At 40.1% G+C, this 19,246-nt stretch overlaps 4 protein-coding genes across 6 annotated transcripts in view; 1 reads left to right on the top strand and 3 right to left on the bottom strand.

Moving 5' to 3' along the window:
* The window catches only part of shank3a (SH3 and multiple ankyrin repeat domains 3a), a 144,758-nt gene extending 138,706 nt beyond the window's left edge, over positions 1 to 6,052 (top strand). The window contains exon 25 of the mRNA XM_063874708.1: positions 1,083 to 6,052. Within this exon, the coding sequence (XP_063730778.1) occupies positions 1,083 to 1,659 (577 nt within the window). The 3' untranslated portion in view covers positions 1,660 to 6,052. The remainder of the gene's footprint in view (positions 1 to 1,082) is intronic.
* A 43-nt stretch (positions 6,053 to 6,095) lies between these two features.
* On the bottom strand, positions 6,096 to 9,568 carry rabl2 (RAB, member of RAS oncogene family-like 2). The gene is made up of 8 exons (XM_063875664.1): positions 8,955 to 9,568; positions 8,816 to 8,845; positions 8,644 to 8,723; positions 8,445 to 8,524; positions 7,956 to 8,067; positions 7,608 to 7,705; positions 7,308 to 7,391; positions 6,096 to 7,071 (listed from the first exon to the last, which is right to left on the bottom strand). The coding sequence occupies exons 1-8, from the start codon at positions 9,059 to 9,061 to the stop codon at positions 6,991 to 6,993; spliced, it is 672 nt and encodes a 223-aa protein (XP_063731734.1). The 5' UTR covers positions 9,062 to 9,568; the 3' UTR covers positions 6,096 to 6,990.
* A 297-nt stretch (positions 9,569 to 9,865) lies between these two features.
* On the bottom strand, positions 9,866 to 13,110 carry cimap1b (ciliary microtubule associated protein 1B). The gene is made up of 7 exons (XM_063875661.1): positions 12,976 to 13,110; positions 11,793 to 11,908; positions 11,509 to 11,709; positions 11,267 to 11,368; positions 11,057 to 11,178; positions 10,827 to 10,967; positions 9,866 to 10,750 (listed from the first exon to the last, which is right to left on the bottom strand). Exons 1-7 carry the CDS (start codon positions 12,978 to 12,980, stop codon positions 10,655 to 10,657), a joined length of 783 nt encoding a protein of 260 aa, XP_063731731.1. The 5' UTR covers positions 12,981 to 13,110; the 3' UTR covers positions 9,866 to 10,654.
* Positions 13,111 to 13,591: 481 nt separating this feature from the next.
* Positions 13,592 to 19,007, bottom strand: zgc:77752 (uncharacterized protein LOC393862 homolog). Of its 3 annotated transcripts, none has more exons than XM_063875635.1 (14): positions 18,893 to 19,007; positions 17,261 to 17,389; positions 16,844 to 17,023; positions 16,662 to 16,742; positions 16,260 to 16,378; positions 15,898 to 16,035; positions 15,541 to 15,812; positions 15,132 to 15,434; positions 14,789 to 15,031; positions 14,595 to 14,705; positions 14,403 to 14,504; positions 14,171 to 14,251; positions 13,943 to 14,053; positions 13,592 to 13,831 (listed from the first exon to the last, which is right to left on the bottom strand). In XM_063875635.1, the coding sequence occupies exons 3-14, from the start codon at positions 17,017 to 17,019 to the stop codon at positions 13,649 to 13,651; spliced, it is 1,920 nt and encodes a 639-aa protein (XP_063731705.1). In that variant the 5' UTR covers positions 17,020 to 17,023; positions 17,261 to 17,389; positions 18,893 to 19,007; the 3' UTR covers positions 13,592 to 13,648. The 3 variants fall into 3 exon arrangements, with proteins under 3 accessions (XP_063731705.1, XP_063731719.1, XP_063731713.1); XM_063875649.1 differs by having other exon boundaries at positions 15,141 to 15,434; XM_063875643.1 differs by lacking the exon at positions 18,893 to 19,007 and having other exon boundaries at positions 17,261 to 17,410.
* Positions 19,008 to 19,246: the final 239 nt, after the last annotated feature.

The following is a 19,246-nucleotide window of genomic DNA, read 5'->3' as shown; positions in this document are numbered from 1 at the left end:
CATTTAGTGCTCTTCTTTCTGCTTCTCCCTGCTTGCACCAAGCCAGACAAAACTTTCATACTGGCCTTTATCCACCCCTCTTCTCCTTACGACCATCCTTTCCTCCATTAGACCTGTAGTATACTAATCAGCCACTATGAGACTGTTTCACATCTTTATACTATTATTTCTTCAGAAGAGGGTCAGGTCTAAAAAGGTACATACTGTAAACCAGCATGTATTGTTCTTGTGCAAGATGCTGTTTCAGAATGGATGGTATGGATATGACTGGTTTGGTGACTAACAATTTTGTGTACATGTGTAGCTGCAATCAGAGTTAATTAGTATGTGTTGCATTAAACAATGCTAAGCTTTGGGAAAATATGCTGCTTTGTATCCTTTGACAGATGTGACACATGTGATGCTCTGTTTCCTTTAACAGCTGTCTCATAAAAGTAAAAAAAAAAAAAAGTCCAACTTGTGCCTACTTTGTCTAAATGTAGGCGTATGTGTGTCTGGTTATGTGTGTGCGCATATAATTCCAGTGCTTTCAGGTTAGTGCCATTTGCAGTTTCCACCTAAAAAACACTCTAATCTGTGTGATACCCTACTGCCTCTTCCTGCTTGTGGGTCACAGTGATTACTTCAGAGAAGCTTACTGTATGCCTTGAACAGGAAGTTTATTAAAGCAAAAAGCCTTGAAGTAATGGTCGGATGGACGATGTAGGATTGGTGTCAGGGAGAATATAGTGCCATCTTTTTCTTAATAAATGCCATATATTCCTGTATAAAATAAATATATAACTTAGAAGAAAGATCCTTTGAGACTTATTTACGATTGAGTAGGAAAAAGGTTTTTTATTCAAAGTTATGAATGATCTCATAACCAATGAGAGCAGTGTGCTGCTTTGATAATGCTGTGCTGTGAGACTAGCTTGGTTTGTCGTTATCTGAAGCTTACACTATCTTATACTTGAGAGGAACTTACAGCGGTTAAAACATATAACCAAAGCTTGGTCTCCTTTTCTGCTTCTTTATTAACATTTATTTAATCTTCATCTCCTCTGTTAACATCCTTAAACCCTCTCTCTGTCTGTCTCCAGACTTTTCAGCAGCCTAGGCGAGCTCCACACCATTTCTCAGAGAAGTTATGGCACCACATACACCATCCGCCCTGGCAGCCGTTACCCTGTCACCCGACGCACCCAAAGCCCAGGTTCAGGCTCACCTGATCGGGGCGACCCATTCGGACGATACTCAGGCTTCGGCCTACCGACCTCACCGACTACACCGCCACAAACCATCCTCAAATCCTCCAGCCTCAGCCTTCCCCAGGAGCCTAAAGAGGTCCGCTTTGTGATGAGGAGCGCCAGTGCCCATTCCCATTCCCGCTCTCGCTCCCCGTCCCCATCCCCTTCCCATTCTCCTGGGCTAGGGTCACCACTTTTAGCCCTCCGGCCCTTTCACCAGAAACCCCTCCACCTCTGGAATAAGTATGACGTTGGAGACTGGCTGGAGAGCATCAATCTGGGGGAGCACAGAGCAGGGTTTCAGGAACACGAGATCGAAGGCTCTCACCTCCCAGCTCTGACCAAGGATGACTTTGCAGAGCTGGGAGTTACGAGAGTCGGACACCGCATGAACATTGAACGAGCACTAAAGATGCTGCTAGAGAGCTGACCCCTGCCCTGAGACACAGCAACCGATGGAGAGAAAGATAGAACGGATAGAGCTGATGAAAGAGAAAAGATAGGGATCACCCCTCTTTTATTTTGGCTGCTTTTATGTTCTGCATCACAAATGTTTACCTTAACGACACCATTATGTTCCTGTCTGCGTTAATACCCTGCACTTGGCAATGCACTGAAGAGGAGGAGCCATTCGTCAGCCTCTACTTGCCATAGTGTCTGCCCACCTCCTTGCCTGCAGCCAATTAGATCAGACCTCAAAACAAACTCTGGACTTTCTTTGCAGAGGAGAATTGCATGAGCTCCAATTAAAACATTTAATTTGTGAAAGCTTCAGCTGGTCCCTTAGTAACACCCACACTTTCTCTCACTATACCCTTCTCTTCTCTACCTCTATCCCTCCATCTATTAGGCCTCTGACAGACTTCTGCAGATTGAGTAAAAGAGGAGGAGGAATCATTGTGTTCCGAACAGAAAGCTCAGTTGCCTTTCAAAATATTTATACAGAAATCAACAATGATGAACACAGGACTATGGATATAGTGCTAAAAAGGTGCGTCTTCTCTACTGTTGTTTTTAAACCGAAGACTTCGGAGCCCAAAGGTGGAGCTCTACCAAGTAAACCACAGGAGACAGCCCTCCGCCTTGGTTCTGTGTTATCTATTATATTTGGAGAATGTTTAACCAACACTCGTGGCTTTTTTCATAATAAATGTTTGGGTTTTCCAAAGGGAATAATATATATATATATATATAAGTATTATATTATATGATATATATGTATCTAAATATAGCTTTCAAAAGAAAAGACAATGTTGCAAAGAGGAAATGTAATAAATTAATCTGCGCCTGTTTTTGGTTTTTAGTATAGAAGGCAGAGAGAAACCTTAAAACTTATTCCACCGATAGTTTACTCATTTCTACCAATTATATACATATATATATAAATATAAAAATATATATTTGAAATTTTAAAAAAAGTATATATGTATGGAAATGAACTTTTTGTCATAGGTAAACAACTTTCCTTATGGTCACCCTTTCTTGAACCGTAGCATGACAAGTTGCATCATGTCTTGGACAGAGAGTTTGATGTTTGTCTTATTTTCTTACGGTCTTCCTTCATACTAAAGGGCATCCCGTAATGTGAGGCTGAGACCCCAGGGGCCACCCATCCCTACGGCTTCATCTACAGATCCCATTCAGACCCTGCTTTGGACCATATTATGAGACAGCTAACTGGTAAAAGGGGCTCTTCATGTTTTGCCCGTTTATCACTCAGGGATGGAAGTTTGGGGCACTAGCATGGAGAGATTGTCAGCTGTTGTTTTAATAATACTATTTAATTTGACCTGTGAGGACAATTTCACACCACCACAGTCTGAAAAATGTTAGACTGCTAGTTAAAATTTCCATCCCTGTGACCCCTGATAATGCCTTCAGAGCAGGCTGCACATGGTCTAATATATACAGACGTGTAGGAAGGAAACTCTGGGATGTTTCTCATCCCCAGAAGAGAAGAAATTTCTTTCAGATTTTAAGAAGGAAACTACTACCAGGAAACCAAGTGTGTGAACCTGGCCAATTTAAGCTTAAACTGCGAAAAATTAAGGCAATCTCATACTTAAAATCAACTGTTACCTGGAGTATAACTAACAACGTGTGTCTTACAAAGGCTTAATGAGCTAGACATACAGTGTGTGACCTTCTGAAATGCCACCGCAGGAATGTATGTGTAGTTTATCAGGCTGTGTGGATGGGGATGCCTCTGTAAGGTCTTAAAGAAAATTCTGCATTTTACAACCTGACAGTGTCTTGCAACATTGCTGCTTTCCTCTATCTCTGCAATTTACTAAGTGAGTAAAGTATTATCATAAAGATGGCAGCAACAACTCTACAAATAAGACCCAGGTTGCAAAAAGACCAATGAATTTTTCTTTAACAATACAAAATCTACAATTGTACTAATGAGTAGCTTCTGCTGGCAGTGAGAAACAGTGAGTTTTATTCACGCAACAAAAAGCATTTTATCCATAGCTTTAGGCGGCCAGGTAAAAGACCTCCGTACATCAGCAGCATCCAGTCAGTGCGCCAAGGCAGTTTCCCTTGGCAAGAAGTTTTGTGCATCTTCTTATTTATTTTGTCTCTTTAATTTTCTGCTATCAGTTTGTAAAAACGGGTGGTGAATATAATGTTGTACCTGGGTTGTAGGAATAGCACTCACTGCCTCACTGTGACCTCACTGATTATTTTACTCCAGTGTTACACTTTGTCCTCTGACTCATTTGGACTTTTTGTGTTAATTGTTCTTTTACTAATTTATTTTTATTTCTTTGATGAGTTGTTACCCTTGGACACTGTGGGTAGATTTTGTAGCGTGTGGAACATGATACTTTAATCTTTTACTCATTTGAATTTTTAGAGTGACAGAAAAAAGACAGAAAAAATGAATATCCTGTCCATTCTAAACATACTTACACTTGTAAAATGAACAAAAAATGTCTTTTTTTTAAATCACAAGCAATGTATATATGATAGATTTCATATTAATTTTTGAAAAACAAAAGTATATAGATCTATATATGAATGTTTGGCATATATGCATAGTTAACCACCTGTGGAAAGGTGAGCAGATTTTATTCTTTCTATGAACTCTTAAAACTTTTGAACTCTGAACTATGAACTAGGGGATGATTTGCACAAAACAAGGTGACAAGGTGCTAACATAAAAGCCACCCATCGTCCAAGCGCATGCGTGCATCTGGATTCCCCGAAACTCTCTGTGTGGTTGTTCCTCTCCACCGTGTGTGCGACTGTGTGTGTGCATTTTTGTTTCCATTTTTGTGTGAACTTGTTTGAGAGAGACAATGAAGATGCCTGTGACAGTGAGAGTGTACGGATGATTGTTAGGGTTTACATCTTGGGAGCTAGTCCACTTTAGCCTTACTGTATTACCATCAGAGATTCCCGGCAGTGGCTGTGTCACACAAACACGCACATGAACAACACACACACACATCTTCTACTGATTGACTTTCATTGTTCTGCATTATTGTTTTGTACCGAGTGAAGTCTTCAGACAGTGGACTGCTCTGCCAATAAGGAGAGACAGACGGATGGACAGGCGGACAGATTACCACAGGGTGTGGAGGGAAACCATCGACACATTTTGTATTGCAAGACGACTTTACGTCCCCGTTACTGTGTAGGTACAACTTGTGCAGTGTCACTTTATCGTGCACCCATTCCCAGATGGCGTCTGCGCTCCTCACCCTCCACTCTGTCCGGCAGCACTCCTTTTTCCTTTTTCAGACCTTCAGTTTCTGAGTTTTGGATTTGAGGTGATCCAGTGAGGAACAAACAACACAAGGGAAAAATGTGCCAAAAAATAACTTTTAACTGTATATTTGTCTTTGCTTTAGGACTATCTATAGTTACAGCATTCTTGAGCTGTTAGACTCAATAATATGGTGCCATCTCCTGGAAATCTTGAGAACTACAGACATTTGTTAGATCCTTCTGTATTTCCTATGGGTGGAAATACAGTCACTGTTATTATTTTGTAAAGAAGCAGGCTATTGTTTATATAAATATACACATATATATAATAGCCTGTGTATATCTACCTGTGAGCTTTGCATTAACATTTCTATTTACATTTTGAGACAAAGTATCACAATTGATTTTACTGTGACAGAGCTTATTATCCAGTTTGGCGTACTGTTCCCATATAAAGAGAAACACTTGAAAGGTGAATGTGTACAGTCTGGACGCACACAAGCTGGCCTGGTCAGAAGAAACTGTAATGAAGACCCGGTCAGAAGGTTGTGGAAGTGCACCGAAAATGCAACGTGTAACAGACTTACACATGAAGAGGTTGAATAAGTTCAGTGAAAGGTTATCTTTGTCTTGTTTTCTAATCAACAAAGCACAATCTAAATAGTGTAGGGGGAGCAGTGTAACCTTTTTAAAAACCCACTGGGGTCCGGTCACCCGCTGGAACCAGTGATCTTATCATCAGAGGGGTTTTTCTTTCATTGTTGGTTTTCTCCTTGTTTGCACTGTGAAGTTTAGAATGGTGGATGTATCACTGCAACGCCTCAGCCTTGTCTCACAGGTGAACTTCCCCTTTCAGCATCCGACGAGCAGGCAAACTTTTCTCCGAGCGACCTCTAAGCATTAGAAATCCCCTCTCCATTGTAATACCTGAAAGCCGTAGTTGAAATAAAAGTTAACCAGAAGCTACCTAGTGTTCCTCATCCAAACAGTTAAGGGTGATAGTGAAGGTTGAGGCAAGATCTGAGATGTTGCCCAGGATATCTCCACCACAGAGATATATGTTTGTTATATTATGTAATAAATTTATAATTAAAACATGAACTGCATCAACTTTTTTGTTCCTGCTTAATTCAGTGTCGTAGCAGTACAAGTATAAGCCAGTGTGATTTATTATGCCATGGTCAAATATCAGTACAAAATATATATACATGATTCCTGTGTACAACATACTCATCATATGGAAATAATTGAACGGTGTGATAAAATGATAGTCAGATTCTGCCAGGAAAATATTTAATGTTGTTTGTGGCAACATTCCTGCTAATATGAATGAATCTCTCACAGCCTTCACAAATCCATCAGAAAGGACACAGCTGGCTGAGCATTTCAAAAGAGATTAATGCAGCTGTCTTTTATAATATGCTGAAATTCACTCCTTAGTGCCAACTTCTGGACCACAGCAAGTCAGAAAGAGACACGTGATAACAATTGGGTTACATGGTACATTAAGTTTTCATTTAAAAGTGTAGTGAAAACAGAATTTACATCATAAAACTAATGCAACAGAAGCAGCCATCTGAGGCTGCTCAATGCTGGCACTGCACACAACACACAAACATCGAGAACAGCAGCAAATACGGTCATAGTCACACATTCTCTTTGCTCTGTGCGAGTTAGTTTTCAATGCTTCACATTCTTATCACACAATTAAATACATTCTGCCTCATTGCACTATTGTCCACTGGTATTGTAGTAGACAAAGTATGAGTGACAAGTTTAAAACAGCAGCTAAATAAACTTGGTAAACAACACAATTCCTAATTATTCCACCAGGTTTATTTCCCTGCCAATGTCACTGGACAGATGGAGGGCAGTGACTGAAAACCTGACTACAAATTCACAAATGTTGTTACAAAACAATGGTATCAAAGTAGACCACAAAAAAGACATAAGGACAAACAATGTGCCTGTAGAGGCTCAGCCCCAGGGGAGGAAAACGTATCCAGGAGACGGTGAGAGGTTTAGGAGGGTCTGTAAACTTCGGTCACTCCGACTCAGGACCTTCTGCTTTCAATCCAACCTCATCTGCTTCTGAGTCCTCTTCCTTCTTCTCCAGGTCAAAGTTCTATAAGAAAAGTGCAGCAAATGACAGAAACGAAAAAATCACTTAAAAAAGTTAGTTTTGTTGGAGCTCACAAATAGGTTTGTAATAAGCAGCTGAGAATTAGAACAGCAGATTTTAAACTAATTATGGGGGTTTTTTTTAGAGCACAAATTGCATTGTCAATTCTTGCAATTAACATCTTTAAGTTAGGGATTTTTAAAACTGCTCAGATTGTTTTCTTTATTTAAAGGTTGTACCTCTAATTCCTGCAACACTTCATCCATGAAGTCGCTGGGGTTTTGCTTGTAATCCACTGCTCTCGTGATCATCTCTCTGAACATCTGTTGGTACAGTCAGAAAAAATGTAACACAAATAGGAAGTTCAGCTGGTATGGGCAATTCAGAAAAGGCAAAATTAATAAGATACTTTTGTTTACAAAAGAAATGCTATCAAGACAAATAGTAAGCTGTAAAACTGCTGGTGTGATTGAAATGCATTAAGAAATGAACATGGCTAAGACTGACATCAACACTGGAAGAGAATAAGAAGTGCAAACCTTAACTACATTAGTCCCATCAGCCGCTGATACAAAGTAAAATGGGATTCCTTGCTTCTTCCCAAAGTTAAAGCTTCTCTGTGTCACCTTCAAATCCGCTGCAGATACAACAAAAAAATGTTCATATCTATAAATGCAAATAGAATGTGTTGTTCAGATGATCAATCAAAAGGATAGAGTAATGTGTAGAAACTAACAAAAATATGTTTACTTATTCAAATAACATTAAAGGAGATGACTGGATGTGTGTTTTTTGTAAGGTTCTTATCAATATTAAATGTGTTACTTGATGTGTGGTGGTTCTTGGTCAAACATTGAAGTGATGTGCAGTGTCAGTACCAGACTTACCATCAATTTTGTTAGCAACCACACAACAGGGTATCTCCGGTCTGTACTCTCTCAGCTCCTTATACCAGTTGGCCAGATTCTTATAAGTGATCTTCCTTTGAACATCAAAAACCTTAAAGAAAGAAGACAGGTTAACAAAGAAATGCATCGTTATTTGAAGACAGCGACAGTTTTGCACCTCCCACATTCAACCAGTGCATTCCAGCAGTCATCTGAAAAAGTCCTTGTTGGATATCTGTCAGGTAAACACCATCTGCATCTTAAGAGGTGGATCTTAACAAGTATGCAATATTTTATTTGATCCCCTCCTCTCCACAATGCTGTGAGGGCCAAATTAGAGGGCCATATTATTTATTTGTCACTTTTCTGAATTCTTTTAATAGTTACTTTTTATTCTACCTCCCTTAAAGACTCTTTTAGGGAGCCACAAAGTGCAAGGCTAAATGAATATTGAAAAGCACCAGCCTTGAAACCAAGTGTGTGTTTTACCATTATGCATGCATGTGCTTTGTGGTAGTATGAGGGATGCATGCTCTGAAATCTTTCCTGACCAGCGGTGTCCCAGAAATCTGTGAATCAAAAACAAAAAGCAGCCTTGCTGATTGAAGCTTGACTGTTGGCTTTCATATTGGTGAATGTATTTCCTGTGGTCACTGAGAACAGAACAGAAGCATTTCTAAATACATACCAATGGCGACTGTCTTATTTCCTACAGCGGCTGTGTGTTTGTAGAGAGTCAAAGCATAGGTTGACAATTGCTGGGGACGACTGTAGAAATAGTTACGGATCTTAACAAAATAAATGAGCTTATTGGAGGCAGATGTGTTTCATTTCAAATTTCATAAACTGCAAAAGGATACTATTCGTCCATGAGAAATCTCTCCATCAGCCTATGAGAGAGAAACAGTCTGTGTCAACGCAACAATCTGTATACAATATATAGAAAACGATACACAAAACGGCTTCAAGGAGCGTGAGCTTATAGCAGCTAATACTCACTTAGATTTACCAACTGCGCTGTCTCCCAGACAGATGATCTTCACCTGCTCGTCTGAATCGTACTTCTTTTGGTCCAGTTCAGGGATGCTGCCAGCGTCGCCAGCCATTTCAACTGTTTTGTCTTTCAACTGATTTGACTAGGATGATTGCATAAGCAAACTCTGGCCCAGCTGAATTGATAACACCCTGAAAAGCTGATGTACAGAAGCTAGCATCCGACAGCAATTGACAAAGGGAGTGAGTGTTAGCTAGCAGATGTAAACATAGTGAGGCTCGGCCTTACATCTCTCATTACACTGGTTAGTTTAGCCTCACATACTAAGCGGTTGCTAATCAACCCTGAGAATAGTCCAGAGATGTTAACTGATTACATTAGTCTTTTAAAGTCTCTTTTGAGTACGGTACATACAGCAAACCCTGGACCACTAAACTCAGCTAGTTAACAGTCAGCTAGTAGCGTTAATAGCATTTGTTAAGCTAGAGCACTTATCCAAATGTCGCCGACTGTCGTGTGCATATTCGGATCTTCAATCACAATGAACGGGTTGTTGTCTTGTTATCCGCACATTAACGTCTGTAGATGTTTAATGATGTCGCCGAAGGTTTCCGTTTCTATGCAACGGGGACGCCTGAAGGACCTCCTTGTCAGGGTTCGTGCTGCCCTTACAAGTGCCTGTCGAAAAGGCTATGTGACTCTTATTTCCAATTTGCTAACTGCCCATATTAGTGAAACATAATTAGAAGTTGTATAGCTAATGATGTGTCATGGATTTATCTGAAAAATAGTATAATAGAAGATCATTTAATTTATTTTCAAAAGCTTCAAAGTCACATGACCCATTGATTCCCATTTCATACCAAGTATTATTCTACTGGAAACAGTTTTTTTTACTGGATTTTATTCCACTTGTTTCAAAAGCTCCAATGTCATGTGACCTACTGATTCCAAATCATTTTAGCATTGTTTACTACACAGGACGAGTATGACACATCTGTTTTTTATTACTTTCTTTTATTCCACTTTATAATTCATTTATTCTTCCCAAAATTCAGCTCTTTTATCTTTGTTTTTTTTCATAGCTCCCATGTGATCTCAACCAGTGACTGAATAATAGCAGCATTGTATCACTAACATGTTTAATTAGGACACAGCTCTTTTAAAGTAATTATAGTATCTAATCCTGTTTTTTTAACATTTGCTTTAAATGGCATTGAGGAATGGGATTTTGTAGTTAACTTTGCATCCGCAGGACCAAATGAATAAGTATTCAAAAAGAGAGCAAGTGTATCATACAGTCAGATTATAAAAAAGTATAATAGGGAATTATTCCTCTACCTGTTACCACAAGAGATGTCCTTGAAGCACATACGCTTCACATCTTACTTTTGTAAAAATGGAAAAGCAATTATACAGTGTTTTATTGTTCCCAATAACAATTTCCATACTAAAGACTTTATTTTCAAAGCGAAACAAATGCCTTTATATCTTCATTACAAATATATCATATTAAAAATGTCAAATGTATACAGTCTTGAAACCTTTATCAAATTCAGTATATTTATTTAAAATACTGATTGTGAAATTAACCCTGACAAAATAGCAAGTGCTAAGTCAACGGGACGCTAACTGACGCAAATCAAAAATCTGATCAAATCTGATTTTTGCTTTATTCATGATGAATTCCAGTTCAAACACCAAGCTATTCTTCAGGCTTATCCACGATGAGGGGTGTGATGTAATCCGAATGACGCATTCCAAAAGAGAAGCTCGGAGCCTTTGCTCTTGTGAATGTCACCTTGGTGGAGAGAAATGTCAGTGGAAATGCTAAATATTTGTGATGTGTTTATTTAATCTTCAATGTGGTTTCTTACCTTCTCAGGATAGTGTGAGCCAGGTCCTGGAGTCTTTGTGGATGCCCCAGGTGGAAAGTTGCGGCCTTTCATGCTAAACTGGGGATGTTTTTCCCTGTAAATACTAGGGTCCACAACATTGTAGGCAGCAGGGCCAGGAGTCTGGAGGCGAAACAGAAGTATTGAAAATGCTGATATCCCAAGATTTCAGGAATTATTCTTTAAGACATTTGTTTGACACCTTTATTTACCTTCTGCAGGTCGTCATGGAAGTTGTTATTTTTGCTGCGGCCATAAAGAGAGAAAGAGGGAGCTGCAGATTTGTCCACAGTGTTGTGTCCCAGCACTGGGGGCAGAGTGTAGGAGGCTGGACCTGCAGTAGCAGCAACAGATAGGGGAAGTTGATACGCTATCAAACATAATAACCCGCAGCTTAAATAAAGTTGGAGCCTAATAAATACCTGGCGTTTGGATATTGATGACTTCTTTGCTCCTTCCTGACAGAGAATAGGCAGGAGCAGAGTGGAAGACTGACTTTCCTGCATGTTCTGGGGAGTATTTGCCTGAAAAGTATAGAAAGTTGTATTCATAAATCAATGTGTGCATCATGACAAGAACAGCCTATTTTCAGCTTAAATGAGGAGTCCGAGATTTCACATCGGCAGTATTTCATTTTTGCGAATGTGCGAGGGAGCATGCTGACCTGGTCCAGGGGCTTGGGGTAATTTTGGATCCTTTTGACGGCTGTAGAGTGAAAAAGCAGCAGGGCCATCTCTGCCTAATCTTGTGATGTTGGAGGGGATGAGGTAGCATGGTCCAGGGGAGATCTCGATCTTGCGTTCATGACGTGCGCCAAAGCTGAACCGCGGTGCTGCTTTCTTTGTGGGGTCATGGTTCAAAGCACCTTTATGGAGGAAATAAGGACAAAAATGTCAGTAATTATAATAATAATATTGAATGAAGGGGTAAAAACCATTGTGGTTGTACCTGTGAGTCCAGGGAGTGCATACTTGGGACCTGGACTACCATAGAGTGCAGCTATGGGCCCTCTGGCTTTGTGTGGTCTCCAGGTACCAACCCAAGCTTCACCACTTGACATTACCCTGAGAGAGAGGTGTGTTATATCCAAAGCATAATTAAAAACTGCTTTAATTACGAAAAAAAGAACAATGTGTCCCTACACTTACCAATTCTTTTGAATTGGGAAAAAACACAAAGATATCTTTCATGCTTGAGTAGATTGTGGCTTAAATTACAGACAATACAGAGCTATTAATGAATATTGGTCAGTCTGTTATAAAAATAACACCAATGCTTTCCGGCACACTTGCCCTCTCAGAGTGTTTCAACACATATCTTTCACATTTGAAATATCTCTCTCAATGGAATCACCTACAGATCTGTCTGGTGCTTGAGATTCTTGTTCTAACTAAACTATAGAGAGGGTATTATGGGAAAGTTGTGATTTAGAGATTACTTTAACAATTGTTATTTAGGTGCTGTTAAAGCGTGGAGGTATATGGAAGTGCATTAATTAAATATTCTGCATCATTCTAAACTGCTGCTCAGTTATATTACAGCAGTGTTGACTGTCAATGACAGCGATCGTTTTGAATAATAATAATAATAATAAACATCAACCTTTTTCATTTGGATTTAATGCCGAGAAGGTTATTTTGGTACAACTGAAAAACTTGCTTTATAGATACAGTCACACTTATAAGAAACACTCCCCTTTAGCACCTAAAAGGTGACAAAACAAATCAATATCTACCAATAGTCATTTGTATCCAGCTGTCTTTTTGGTTGATTATTTCTTACACTAGTCACACTTGGATAACCCTTACCATGTCAATTGGTTAAACAAATATAATAACAATGTACTGTATCAAGGACACAAAAAGCAAAAAGGTCCACATTGCAATAGTGTAAATAATGCATTCACAGTCACCTGTTTTATTTAATACTTATTTGGGATAAACTACAAGGTTATATGCTTGAATAGAGGTCTACTGTTGGTCATTTGTGGGTATAGTAAAACAATTGCTACCACAAAACCACCCAGAGTATCCTGTAACAAAACCACAAGAAGTCTACAAAGCGCAAACAAATCACCAACATTACTTTAGTTTAGTTCAGTTACTTAAAACAAATAGAAAAAGCACTTTACCTCATATCCTGCTCCTGCTGTGAGTGACTCTCTGTGAGGTTCTGTTATTATGAACAGTCGTAACTCAGCATGTGCACTGAACCCAAACACAGATCGTTTAGTGCTATGACAACATTGCCATGGAGACGACTCTTTGACACGTTTAATATGAATGTGAGTGTCAACAGCAGTTCAAAGGAATGCCCAATATGTTATAACACAAAACCCAGTATGCAGACTGTCAATGATTTATTAGGCATGGGAGGTTGAACAGGCCACAGATCATACTGTGGATACACAGTTTGGATTCAATCTGCTCGTGCAACGTTACAGTAATTTATACACTACTAAAAGTATACATGAAAAATTATATTTAGCCTAATGTAAAATGTAAATTGTATCAGAGTACTCTTTGAATTCTGCTGTATGGGATTTATTTACATTTTTAGCAATTCTTTAATAACAATATGCAGCACTGGCCAATGGGTTAGTCTCTTTCGATTGTGAGCCGGATACAGAAAAATACAAGGAAAACCCTAACTGCTATAGAACATTCATTTTATATCAAAATAACACTAACAGCACTCAGCCATGCATCTGCTCTTCTTAAAATTGAATGCATTAACTTGTAAATTCAACACTTCTATGACTAATAAGACCTTTACTCCTTATTTAGCGATTTTCATATTTCCGCTCATTGATCCCTTCTGAGAATGGTGTAAGTGTGTAAAAGTATTAATACAACTGCAAGTCTTAACATAATTAGGACTCTGCTCTTGAAAGTGGAGCATTGATGTTGCTGTGGGAGGTTTCTCTCAAACCCTGCCTTCAGGACCTTCATTATCGTTGCCAGGCTGGGCATTTCCTCATAGGCGCGCTGTTGATTTAAAAAAGGCTTATTATTGAACTAGTATATACAGCTTGATATTAAAACCTTTTTAATAGAAATGCACAAATGTAACATACTATGACTCCACATGTATCTCACCCTTGTTAGTGCCTGCATCAGTCGTTGCAGCACTGCATCCTGTCTGTGTGGACACAGGCTGGTCACTGTGCTCACACAGTTCAGGAGGCAATAGATGGTGTGTCTCTGTGGCTGTGGGGACATTTCAAATAAGTGATTTTAATATATGCCAATTAGGTTAAGAATGCAAACGTTTCTTAAGGTAAATACTCAAGAGTCATAGATCTTATCATACATCTGTTGCCTTACCTTATTGAGCACACTGAGAGGTTTCTGTTTGTTATCATTACAAATCAACCTGTCTACATCCTCTGCACTCAGAACAGGCTCCTGTGTGACATTGAAACAAATAGATATATTACGACAGAGAGATCTTTAATTAAGGATGGAAAGTGAAAACTAATATTCAAATGTGTATATTATTTGCTTCACATGTATAATGTAATACTGTAATCATGACCTCTTGTTTGCTGCCACTGACCTTTAACATCTCCAGCCAGGTCCACAACAGACAGCTGAGAACCTGAGGATCTGACTCAGTGAGCAGCAGAGCCCAGCCACAGTCACTGCTGTTCAGTTCCTCCTGTTGAAGGTGGGTCAAAGTATTCATCAGAGCTAGAAATTAAGGTGAGATGTTGAGATGTTAAACCACGTTTGAACCAGTGTTGCTCACCTGCAGCAGAGCTGATCTTTGCAGGATGTTTTCTGTCGGTGGACAATGATCTGCCAATGCCTTAGCAACAGCAACTGAGGTTGGGCCTGGGTTATGTGGATTTCTGCTCAACTTTATGTGGCACATATACAAAATGTTGAACACATTCACATCAGATTTTATAGAGTATTTTACTATATAATAATTTCAGTTACCTCACAGTTGGAGCTGTATTTGGGAAGTGCCTTTTTAGGTAGGCATTTTGACCTCAGAGCACAGTTGTTGCTAGATATTGACGTGTTAAGTATTTGAGATTCCTTTTTGGTGGTCTGTAGGCCTTGTTTAAAGCTGGCAAGGATCGGACTAGCTGCTCTCCGATCAGGTTGTGTCAGATCCTTTACACAACACTCTCTCTCATTTCCTGCTTCTGAGGAGAAGTATGGACTCAACTCCAGATCCTTCAGGAGGGAATGAAACAGAGTGAGAAAAGACTAAATTATCAGTTTGATTTACAAAAGAAGAATATACAGTAATGTGGACAAATAAAGTAAATTGGACCTCATTTACTGCGATCTTGCTGAGGTCAGAGTCACTGTAGCTGCGTTTGTCTTGCAGCACTTCTCTCTTCCTTGTCAAGAAACCCAGTGGCTCGTCCCAGAAGGGCACCAACCCTGAACTGACTCCTGGCCGCTTGTGATGCTCTCTCAGTAAGGGCAAGCACTGTTGGGACACCAGGGTCTCCCTCACAGTCCTGTTCAGGCTCCTCAGTGCTGATCTCTTGTCCAGCTCAGCCTGGATCTCTGGAGGGGCAGGGAGACCCAGGGCTAAGCAGGAGAGATACACACACAGGAGGTACACCACCTATTTCAAGGTTAAAATGAGGAGGAGGTAAACTGCAGTTAAACAAATGTGCAGTGATTTGTGTTTATGGCAATGAAATAATGTAGTACAATGAGGAGGTCCTGACCTTGGGTGTTTGTTTGAGGGTGCGTGACTCCTGGCCATGCAGCTGTATGGCCTGTCGGTTTAGGTACTGCTGCAGGCTGAAAGGGACTCCGTGCCGCAGGCAAGGGTCTGGGTATTGAACCAGCTGTGAGCCAAACAGGCGAGCAAAGTCAAAAACCTGGCTCAGCTGTGCACGAGTTTGGATAGAGTGATGCCGTTTGATCCGCACATAGTGAACGGCCTCACTTGGGCTGATGCGCAGGGTGTAAATCAAGTAGCAGGCTATCAGGACGCCTGTTGAGCAGCAAGAAAACATACTGAATATTCATGAGCATAACGTACACAAGCTGACACATACTGTGTTTTTGTTTACACATACCTGATCTGCCCAGGCCTGCATGGCAGTGCACTGCCACCCTGCCTTCCTTCAGTGCAAACGCCAAAACCTTCACCCCATCAATTAAACCAACAAGGGAGGACACATTGAAGTCTTGCATCCCAAAGTTGTAAAAGTAAACTGCAAAATACAAATACGTGCACACAGTTGACATGCTTTGGGATTAACTGTGTTTGTAAGCCATGAAGATACACACAAACACTGCAACTCAGAATAAGCAGAGACTAAAACTGTCTCTTATAATATTTTTTAACCTTGAATGTTTATCTAGATGTCCCACTTTGTCATTTATTCTGATATAAAGACGGCAGTCAGTTTTTGAATTAATTGTATCACAATCTCACTGTCATTGTCCATGAAGGTCTGTGGGGAGTAGGTAAAACCACTTTCAGGCTCTATGGGAGGTCCACAGTGAGCATGCTCTCCAGGGAGCTGCATGTTGATGATTGATCTGATGTTTAACCTGGAACAAAGTCGTAAATTAAGAACACGGTGGACACTAGTGCTGTGTTTGTGTCTTAAAAGGTCATATTTCTTTCGTCTTACCAAAAAGTAATGATGTCAGATTTCTTTATCACAAAAAAGTAACAGATGATAAAATAACATGTAAGCGGGCAGGAGGTTGTACATACTACGTTGTCACATCTTTTAAGAAGGTTCATAATTCCTACTGCTTCTCATGTATCATGCAAACCCACACACAGGGAAAACACAAACATTACAGAAATAACAATCAAAACGATTACCTTTGAAATTGTTCTATGATTTTGTACTTCTTAATTAGACGACTAGACGGCCGTGCCATGGCCAGGATGTCATCTGTCACCCTGCAAAAGCAAGAAGTTAAAGAATTCTGTGAATTGACTCTTATTGTTAAATTGATAAAGCAAAGAGTCACATCTATGAGACTGCAATCACATCCTCTCACCAGGAGGAGAAAATGCCTCGAATGACCTGTTGATTTAATTTCCAACACTCTGGTCCTTCATAGCGGCAACCTATTCCTCCGCAGGCCAGCAGACAGAGGAGATTGGGTGGGAAAGCGTTCACCAGATTCTCCCTGGCCTGGGATAAGGAAGGCTGCGGTACTGGTAAGGTCGGCATTATCCTGCAGAACAAGAAACCCCCAACATCAATGTGAGCCATGTAAAGGATTCAGACACAGGTTTTAGAACTGACATGTATGTGGTCAGGCACCGGTAACTTAGCATGTTGTGAATGAATCTTCAAAAAATAATCATCTGGAAAGGTCATCAAACAATATAAAAAATGCAAAGAATGAAAAAATGCCAGTATACTACTATACAATATAATACAATCAATCGTGTTTATAACTTTACCTTACCTTACTGGACAGTGAAGCTGTACATCTTATGTAATGTTCCAGAGTTAAAAAGAACAGGAAAGGAAAGTGGTGCCTAAGGCAGCAGAACACACTGTGCAGTGTTTCCCCAGCTCCAGTAAGCCAGATTAGCTGTCATAAATACATTAGAACAGACATTCAAACATTAAGCCAATTATATTAAGCTTATACGTTAACCAATGAACAATGTAGGAGGTCCTTACAACCTGACACCAGATACCGTTTCCGATATATTAATAATAATGATAATTGGATCACCAATGGAATTTCTGTTTAGTAAAATTGTGAAATGAAAATAATAAGAAAAGAAGAGATGATTTGATCAAAACACACCAGCGGTTTGTCTCCCTTTACTAGCTAGCAACTCCCTAAACATTATGTAAACATTGATGAGTGGAAAGCAGTAGAAAACCAGACTTCCTAAAATACGTAAATGTGTTTTACTTTATGGTCTTCATTTTAAGGTTATGTCAACCAACCTACAGATGTAAGCTTATTGTTTGTTCCCATGTCTGATGGTGCCGCTCTGGACACATCGCCCCCTGCAGTGCAGAAAAGGACTAGCACACATATGATGAAGCTAAATCTCCCTCTCCTTTCCTGCTACTCCGTGGGAGGTCTGCAGCGTTACCTCAGTACCTTAATGAAAATAATTAGTTATGTGACATTATGCAAGCAAGATGGGTGATTTGGAAAATCACTGTCCACTTTCAGAAAAAGCAAGCAATCATACCTGACTTTAACATGCAGCTACCATTACCATATACATGTAGATTAACTTGGTCACTGCAATTCTTAATCATTATTAGGTCAGAACAATGGTCAACAGCAGGTTAGTAATGTTGACTTGCTGCCTCTGAATAGTATTGATGGGCGTTTCAGGGTTATTGCTTTGAACTCTCCCTATTGTTGGTTTCTGCACAAGACCCGGTAAAGCTTATTAACACCCATAACCTTTAAATATTGAGCAAATAATAGCTTAGCTTACCTGCTAAGGGACATTTTCAACATATAAGTGGTGTGCTTTTTGTGTTGCAGCTTACTTTAAAGGTCCCCTATTATGCAAAATGCACTTTTTGATGTCTTTTATAGTTAGAAACTTCTCTCTTCAGACAAAGGGGCGTGGCTAGCAGCAGCTCATTTGCATGAAAGGGAAAGTCACAGAATCAGCACTTTCGAAAACGGGGCTGAAACAGAAGGAAAGCATAGCGGACATGCTAAAATCATAGACTGTATAAATAATGGACGTAGTATCCGTGACGCCACCCATAGGTTTGTGAAGAGCCGTAATGAAGGTCAAAGTGGGCGACTCCCACCGTCGACATCTTCTCAGTCTACCTCCCGCCCCCTCCCGGCTAATCCAAATATGGACATAGGGTTGGAGCTGAAGCGGGCGTGGCTACTGAAACACGCCCATCTAGCTCGAAGCTACCAAGCTAGCGAAGGCTTCCAAGCTAGGCTACATGCTACCGTATGCTACTCGCGGCGCTATCCCGCGGCCGCTAAAAGTCAACAGAACACTCTGTGGTCTCGTTGCTACTGGTTGCCGGTCGTCTTACTCAAGGTAAGTTTACCTGAAACTATACAACAAAACTTGACATAAATTTCACTTACCGAAAAAACTGGAGACCAGACTTCTTGGACGGTCTATTAGTACAATGAATTGCGCAGAGCAAGCCATATTATGTCTGATAATTGGGCACCAACACCACCAACATGTCCGACAGGTCAAGTGCAGTGACTGTTAGCGGAGCTAGCAGAGCAGACAACTAGCGACTAGCACCCACTGACCGCGGCGCCAACCTGTCAATCAAAGCGACCACGCCCTTAATTATGCATAACTTTAAGCCTTAATATAATTAAAACAGGAGAGTTATATAGACATTCACCCTCCTCACAGTTGTCATGAATAGGGAAATGATCTATACAGACCAAAAGCAATTTTTGTACCACGCTGTAGACATGTTT

Source organism: Eleginops maclovinus, chromosome 2, assembly GCF_036324505.1.
Source record: "Eleginops maclovinus isolate JMC-PN-2008 ecotype Puerto Natales chromosome 2, JC_Emac_rtc_rv5, whole genome shotgun sequence".
Lineage (NCBI taxonomy): Eukaryota > Metazoa > Chordata > Actinopteri > Perciformes > Eleginopidae > Eleginops > Eleginops maclovinus.
The sequence above is the reverse complement of the archived record's forward strand: the minus strand, read 5'-3'. Positions and strand labels throughout refer to the sequence as shown.